This window comes from Raphanus sativus, chromosome 6, assembly GCF_000801105.2.
Source record: "Raphanus sativus cultivar WK10039 chromosome 6, ASM80110v3, whole genome shotgun sequence".
Lineage (NCBI taxonomy): Eukaryota > Viridiplantae > Streptophyta > Magnoliopsida > Brassicales > Brassicaceae > Raphanus > Raphanus sativus.
In genome coordinates this window covers 18,276,483-18,284,500 of record NC_079516.1, presented here as the reverse complement: position 1 = coordinate 18,284,500, position 8,018 = coordinate 18,276,483, and the positions used below count along the sequence as shown (strand labels likewise).

The window sequence follows — 8,018 nt, the reverse complement described above, 5'->3', positions numbered from 1 at the left end:
TCCTGTCCACCACCACTACATCGATGCAGATCTGGGATACCTTGTATGCCACATACGCGAAGCCGAGTCGCGCACACATCCAGCAGCTTCGTCAGCAAGTTAAAGCATGGACGAAAGGTACTATGACGATTGACGCATACGTACAAGGCTTAACTACTCGTTTCGATCAGCTGGCGTTGCTTGGTAAACCATTTGATCTGGAGGATCAGATTGAGTACGTTCTTGAGGGCTTACCGGAGGATTACAAACAGATTGTTGATCAGATTGAGAGTCGTGAAACTCCGCCATCTCTTACTGAGATTCACGAGAAACTTCTCAATCATGAAGTAAAGTTGCAGACGAAGAACCCTGTTCCTTCAGCAGTTCCAGTTACAGCCAATGCGGCTCAGTTCAAGGATAACAACAGCAACTCCAATTGTGGTCACTACCAAACTCAGAACCGCGGCAATAACAGAGGTCACCAGACTTGGCAACAACAGCAACAGTTCACGCCTCGCTCCTACAATCAAGCTCGAGGATATCAAGGTCGTTGTCAATTGTGTGGTGCTCATGGACACAACGCGCGTCGTTGCTCACAGATGCAGGGAACTGCTAATGCATCAGCCTCCGGTCCTCGCTACAATGCACCCTCGCCAACCTCATGGCAGCCACGAGTCAACATGGCTATGGCGCAACAGTACAATCCTAACAATTGGATTCTTGACAGTGGCGCAACCCACCATCTCACCACTGACTTGAGCTATCTTGCTCTGCATCAACCGTACTCGGGCGGAGAAGCAGTTACCATCGCTGATGGTTCCTCCATTCCCATCTCGCATACTGGTTCTACATCTCTTTCTACCCCTACTCGCTCTTATTCATTGAATGATGTTTTTTATGTACCCAATTTACAGAAGAATCTCATCTTTGTTTATCGGTTTTGCAATACTAACAATGTGTCCGTTGAATTTTTCCCTGCCCATTTCCAGGTGAAGGATCTCAGCACGGGGGTCCGATTGCTCCAAGGCAAGACTAAAGATGAGTTGTACGAGTGGCCAGTTACCAACCAAAACACCATTACCCTCTTCGCCTCACCCACACCCAAAACGTCTCTCACCTACTGGCACTCGCGCTTGGGACACCCCTCTTCTACTATTTTAAACTCTGTTGTTTCTCAATTTTCTTTACCAGTTTCTGCTTCTTCTCAAAAACCTTTGCCTTGTTCTCATTGTCTTATCAATAAAAGTCACAAACTTCCTTTTCATTCAAATACAATTTCCTCAACCCAACCTCTTGAATTTATTTATACGGATGTCTAGACCTCTCCCATACTTTCTTTTGATCACTACAAATATTACTTTATTTTTGTTGATCATTTTACCCGGTACACATGACTATATCCTCTCAAAAGAAAATCCCAAGTGCGAGAAATTTTTCCCTTGTTTAAGGCCATTGTTGAGAAACATTTCGGCCTACCCATACGCAATCTCTACTCGGATAATGGGGGTGAATTTGTGGCTCTCCGACAGTTTTTAGCAGCTAACGGGATATCACATTTCACCTCTCCTCCTCACACACCTGAGCATAATGACACCTTTCCGTGTCAGGCCATCTGTACAGAACCAAATCGTGTTCGCAAGCATAGTTTCAGACCGTCCCACGTAAAGAGTTTTACGGAAACGTGTTTTGATAATTGGGCCTTTAAAAAGCCTAGTATAACTGATAGATTTATAAATAAACCTAATGAAGTAAAAAAATTCCACTGCCGGAAATCGAACCCGGATTTCAAGGAGGAGGGTTGAACTTAGGGTAAACCTTTTGTTGTAGAATCAATTTGAAATTAACCTTTGTGCTACAGCGGATCTTGTTGTTTAGAAGCAAACTTATTTATATTTATTTATATGTAAAAGCTCAAATATTAATAAGATCCCCTAGTTCTGACATGGAAGGGAAAAAACATGCCAAGAGTTACTCGCTCGCTCTAGAAGACAGTGCGCAGTGGTGCTTTTCCTAAACATATGCATCGCTTAATGAATGAGAAAACTAATGATGGGTCTGTTATATGATCATACATGACAGAAATAAAAGCAAAGGTTAGGGATAACATAAGAGACGAGTTTCAGATTCAGAGATATCGATTAGGAAACCAAGTGACAATCTAGCTAAACGTGATTTGAATATCAATTCCTTTAGTTACATCTCCTACTATACAAAAACTGAAACAGGTATGTAAACAAAAAAAAAAGGAAAAATCTACTCAGATCCTGCTCAAGTGGTTATATGGAACTTTCCTCTCCGTTGAAGTGGATAAATTTTCATAGTTACACTCTTGAGGATTACTAGCATACAAGCAATCTTATTTCTTTAGTTTATCAGAGAGACAGAAACTACTTTGCTATGCGTTGCTTCTCCCATCCTGTGTCTTTTGTGCTTCTTTGACAGATACTGCAAATTTATCCCAAGAGAGCGTTTTGTTTGTTATGCAAATTGCAGACTCCAAAGACTCTACAAGCAGAGGTATCACTTATATGGGCTCTCAAAACACCTTATTTAAAGTCTAGTGTAATTAATCGATCTTATAGTTTATTAAAAAAAATATTTCCGCTGCCAGGAATCGAACCCAGATCTCAAGAGGGGGGGGGGGGGGGGTGATCAAGAGGGGAAACCCTGTAAGATCTTAATTTTCAAGAAATAACCTTTGTTCTACAGCGGAGGTATCACTTATATGGGCTCTCAAAACACCTTATTTAAAGTCTAGTGTAATTAATCGATCTTATAGTTTATTATAAAAAATATTTCCGCTGCCAGGAATCAAACCCAGATCTCAAGAGGGGGGGGTGATCAAGAGGGGAAACCCTGTAAGATCTTAATTTTCAAGAAATAACCTTTGTTCTACAGCGGATCTTGCTTTATAGAAGCATGTACAATATTTAAGTAAAATCTAAAGTGGGCTTTAACAAATTAACGTTAGAAAGTCTTTGGGTCCAAACCTACAAATCAAAAGCCCATTGAAAACTCGCGGCAAAAATGGGAAAGACAAGTGTCGTTGAACAAGAATGTGTTCACGTGTTTCAACGAGTCAAAGTTTTACACGTGGCATTAAATGTTTTTGACTCTCGTTGTCTCTGTGCATCATACCCTAACCAGCGTGAAATACTGCAAAGATTCACCTGTCTTGTCTCGCCATGGATCTTCTTCGTCGGAGCTCTGTTTTCCTTTTGATCCTTACTTTGTTATCTCCTACAACACTATCAATGCGGTTCGAGCTTCATTCTGGCCAGATGAAATGCATATCGGAAGATATTCACGAAAAATCCATCAGCGTTGGCAAATACTTCATTGTAAACCCTAACGAAGATCATCCTCTTCCTGATTCTCACAAAATCACCGCCAAGGTAGTACTCTCTGTTAACGTTTCACCTCGATCTCCCTCAATGGTTTCAAACATAGCCTGATGAAATAATTGTTTTTATCCCCAAATTCTTTGAAACTATTATATATATATATATATGTCGAATGCTCCTAAATTGTCGGAATTCTTTATGTTAAATTAAACTTAAAATGTTTATTGTTCTCTAGTTCTTATATCCGGCTATGTTTTATCGACTTTAATATTTTGGTTTCTTGTGATTTTTTTAGATGTTATCGCCAAAATGGAATACGCTGCACGAAGCGGTTAAGGTGGAGGCTGGAGAGTTCTCGTTTACTGCGTCTGAAACCGGTGATTACTTTACGTGCATCTCCGCCGTCGATCATAAGCCCGAGACGACGTTGACCATTGATTTTGTTTGGATGTCGGGTGTTCACTCCGCTGCTTCCAAGGATTGGTCTAAAGTGCCGAAGAGGAGTCAAGTGAAAGTACGTACCTTTGTCTTTTAATCTTTTAGTCTTAAGTTAGTCAACAAAAAAAAATAGGATACACATTCTGTGGTATTGATCAATGACTCTTTTGATCTTGGTTTCAGAGTGAATATATGCTACTTTAATTTAGTTATGGATCTTGATACGTTGTTCTGGCAGATGATGGAGTTGTCGGTTAAGAGGTTATTCGACACTGTTGAGTCCATCCACGATGAGATGTATTATCTTCGTGATAGGTAAATACACAAAGTTATTATAAAGTTTTTTTTGGTGCGTTAGGGATGATGAGATTAATATTTATTTTATTGAATATCTTATTGTTTGGTGGCATGATCAGGGAAGCAGAAATGCAAGAGTTGAATAGATCTACAAATTCGAAAATGGCGTGGTTTAGTTTCTTGTCACTAGGGATTTGTTTATCGGTAGCTGGTTTACAGTTTTGGCACTTGAAATCTTTCTTCGAGAAAAAGAAACTGATCTAAGTAGTACTTACTACATACTCGTATTGTGTTAAGACTAAATATCACTATATAAAAATCTATTAACTTTTAAGTTTTTGAGTATATAACTGAAAACATTTGATGATAATACTGAAACCATCATACATATATATGAGAATGCAGTTCTCAAGCTTTCTCCTTTGTTCCATAAATGATTATCTTTCATTTGCCTTCTCATTCTAAACAGTTGGAAAACTAGAAAGTAAAATAACAGGAACATACAGAAATTCTATTAATGTACTCTCTTGAGTAAACAAATGCATATGTGGCCAAGAACATGTTCTAGTGGTTTATGCGAATTTTTAAGGTCATTGGTGCAACTTCGTATGAGAAGTATGATATATGCAGTTATGCTATATCAGAAGGTTTTGGATTTCTTTTAAAAATTATATATTAAAATTCTCTACATTTCTCTTCGACATGTTCCCTTTCAATTATATGTCACCGTTCAAATTGATCAACGTGTTTTGGTTAGGCAAGTGACTTAATTCAAGTCATACTATAGATTCGAAATATTAGACCTCATAAACTCACCATTCAGATTATGCAACAGCTTCGGCTCAGAAAATCGGCAAACGCTAAGGTACACACCACTTATAAATTCTCACTTTTTAATAGCTATTTTTTTGTGCTAAGGATGATAGGATCTATGTAACATCAATCTATTTTTTCTTCATTTATGTGAGAATCGCGCAATAACTTGTATTATTGGATATGTTTTACTAACCTTCTTGTGATTGTTGTTGTTGGATCTTGATGTTGTTTCTGGCAGATGATGTTAAGAGCAAACTTTTTTTTGAATGAATGTTAAATTTATTTTTCAAAAAAGCTTTTATACAACTAGTGCTTCCAGTTTACTTGTAAAACAAGCAACAATATCAAGCAACACCAAATAAAGAAAAGAAACTCATTTACAATCTAGAATTGAACCAAAATTGCATTAGCTCCTCCATGCCTTTGACCTTCTTCATACGCATCAAACTGATTTTATTCCTAATCCTTTTATCAATCATTTTTGAAGCACCAGCATAGGTAACAACTTTTCACCTTGTCTGATCTTATTCCTTTCTCTCCATACTGCATAAGTCACTGCTTGAAATGCATAGCGGATACAAAACAGGTTCTTCTCCCACGATGTATCCCTGATTAGCAGTATTATCTCAGACCAAATGTTGGTGAAAGTATTACCCATTATCCCTTTAGCAATATGATCCCAGACTTGAGTAGCAAACTCTTTTACAGTAGCGTTTGAAAGACATTTGATGACTCTTTAACCTTCTATCTTCTGGTTTGATGGAACTAGGGAAGAAAAAATGCAAGAACTTGATAGATACACAAACTCAAAGATGGCTGGTATGCAATTTTGTCACTTGTTAACTTTCTTCCAGAAAAAATAAACTCACACACTCACATTGTGTTGACTGTTGAGACTAAATACCATTATAAATAAGCTAAATCTTTCAGTATACAACTGAATTCATTTTATTCAAGACAAAAAAGTATGTTTATTGGTTATCTCTGGTTAAAACAAAATTGAGATTCGTGTTGCTACGATCTGAAACTAAAGTTTTTTTGATATTCTAAATTCTCTTGAGGGTATCCAGGAAAGAGAGCCTTTGGACCATGTCTACGTCCTAACAGTTGATAACAATGCTGAAAAAATCATGCATGGAGAATGCAATTCTCAAGCTTTCTCCTTTTTCCTCTAAATTATTTTCTTCTTCCTCTAATTTAATTGCTGCTATAACTCTCTTGACCTCCTTAACAATCTCTTTCACAAAATCTGCTTCAGAGCTGCCAAAAAAGGTATACCTTATTTCATACAATTCTTCACATTTTAAGTGTGAGTACGTGAGTATGAATGTGAGTAGTAAATACCTCTTGTCTTTCAACGACAAACCCATCTTGTCGGAGACACACTCCAAGGCTTCCTTCCACTCCTTGATCTGATCTCCACTAGAAGCTTTGGCGAGCGTCCAGAAGTTTTCACCAAACTCACCTGTCTGTTTCCTAACGTCTCTTGCACTCACTTTGTAGAAGATTGGGATGATTTGGAGCTTTCTTTGATCCGCAAGCTTCTTCATCTTCACAAGCTCGTCCATGCACCAGCTAGATTCCGCGTACCTGACAGATAAGATGGCCAGGGCGATCTTCGACTCTTCGATTCTTGCAAAGAGATCTTTGAGATCTTTGCCTCTCTGCTCGTATTTGTCAACGAAGAAATCGATTCCATGCCTTTCAAAAGCATCAATGAGATGACTCACGAAGCTGTAACGCAGTTCCTCTCCTCGGTAATTGAAGAACACTTGATGAACATCAGTGGTAGAGAATACTCGCATCGATCGACCAGAGTTGCTATCCTGCTAAGTACGTTAGTATGAATTTATATATAGCAAAGAACAAATGTGATAGTCAGATACTCAGATTGGTAAGTAAGTCTATTAGACCTCATATATATATAGTATTTTCCTAGTAATATTAAGTTATTAACAAACTAGGTGTGTTGCCCGCACATGCGGGCACAATTTTCTTACGAATATTTATTAGTTTCTATATTTTATCAAAATATGTATGCTTATTATTGTATTAAATTTTTGAAAACACTAACATATTAAAAATATTTTTGATTTTGAAATTTTATACTTTTGTTATCACTTTTTGTACACTTACTTTTACTTATATTTTGTTCATATTTTCCATTTATTTTTCATTATTTATATTTTCCATTAAATATGTTTTGCTCATCTATACTATTTAAACATAAACAATAAAAAAAAATACTTAACAAAAAGTAATAGTTGGATCAATATATTTATTGTTAGATTGAAATAAAAATAATATATATTTTAATTAAAATAATATGATTAATATAAGTTCGTTTTATTTTAATATTTTTTTTAGATTTTGTATAGTTATTATTAATATTAATTTTAATAATTTATCTAATCAAAAAAATTAATTTTTTAATTTTGTGGTTAATTTATATTTTATTCATCAGGGGTATAAATGATATCGATCACTCTAATTTTTTTATTTTACAATATATTTGTAGATTTTGGATAATTCTTATCATTATTAATTTTATTTAATTAATAATCAAAAAAAAAATTTATTTTATTTTGTAGGTAATTTATATATTTATCCATTAAGAATATAAACAATATTAATCACTCTAATTTTTTTTAAATATATTTTTAAATTTTGGATAATTCTTATCATTATTAATTTTAAACAGTTATTTAACCATAAAATTAAAATTTGTTTTTAATTATAGATAATTTATATGTTTATTCATTAAAGGTATAAACGATATTAACCAATCTAATTTTTAATGTGAAAGTTTCGTCGCGAAAAATCACTTCGCAAATAATAGTATAGATGTGATTGAATATTGTCAAAGTATGCGTTTCTTCGATTAGAAGTTGATATTGATTCAGTTTCGGCCAACCTAGCAAATAAAACTAACAATATGATTGCTTTTTATTTAACAAACCGCCATAAAATTGTAGTTTAAAACTTTGGATCGTGGCATGATTACATCAATGCACTTATCATGGAAATTTCGTGGATCGTAAAAATATTAATTTATTAAGAAGTGTTTGAGATAAAAATATCCATTGGAACCAAGTTGTCTTAGTCTAATGGTAAAAAGTTCACGGTTGTGAGTACCCTCCTAGA

At 35.5% G+C, this 8,018-nt stretch overlaps 2 protein-coding genes across 2 annotated transcripts; one reads left to right on the top strand and one right to left on the bottom strand.

Annotated features, from left to right (window-relative positions):
- The first annotated feature begins 2,976 nt into the window (after window positions 1–2,976).
- Window positions 2,977–4,392, top strand: LOC108810762 (transmembrane emp24 domain-containing protein p24delta8-like). The gene is made up of 4 exons (XM_018582850.2): window positions 2,977–3,374; window positions 3,619–3,837; window positions 4,000–4,076; window positions 4,178–4,392. The coding sequence occupies exons 1-4, from the start codon at window positions 3,165–3,167 to the stop codon at window positions 4,320–4,322; spliced, it is 651 nt and encodes a 216-aa protein (XP_018438352.1). The 5' UTR covers window positions 2,977–3,164; the 3' UTR covers window positions 4,323–4,392.
- A 1,582-nt stretch (window positions 4,393–5,974) lies between these two features.
- LOC108807983 (disease resistance protein RBA1-like) lies at window positions 5,975–6,679 on the bottom strand. The gene is made up of 2 exons (XM_056987039.1): window positions 6,219–6,679; window positions 5,975–6,134 (listed from the first exon to the last, which is right to left on the bottom strand). Exons 1-2 carry the CDS (start codon window positions 6,677–6,679, stop codon window positions 5,975–5,977), a joined length of 621 nt encoding a protein of 206 aa, XP_056843019.1.
- Between the last annotated feature and the right edge of the window lie 1,339 nt (window positions 6,680–8,018).

Coding starts and splice junctions, on each gene's coding strand:
- LOC108807983 (XM_056987039.1), bottom strand. CDS start 6,679: ATGCGAGTATTCTCTACCACTGATGTTCATCAAGTGTTCTTCAATTAC. Junction 6,135..6,218: donor TTGTCGTTGAAAGACAAGAG/GTATTTACTACT, acceptor CTTTTTTGGCAG/CTCTGAAGCAGATTTTGTGA.
- LOC108810762 (XM_018582850.2), top strand. CDS start 3,165: ATGGATCTTCTTCGTCGGAGCTCTGTTTTCCTTTTGATCCTTACTTTG. Junction 3,375..3,618: donor CTCACAAAATCACCGCCAAG/GTAGTACTCTCT, acceptor TGATTTTTTTAG/ATGTTATCGCCAAAATGGAA. Junction 4,077..4,177: donor ATGTATTATCTTCGTGATAG/GTAAATACACAA, acceptor TGGCATGATCAG/GGAAGCAGAAATGCAAGAGT.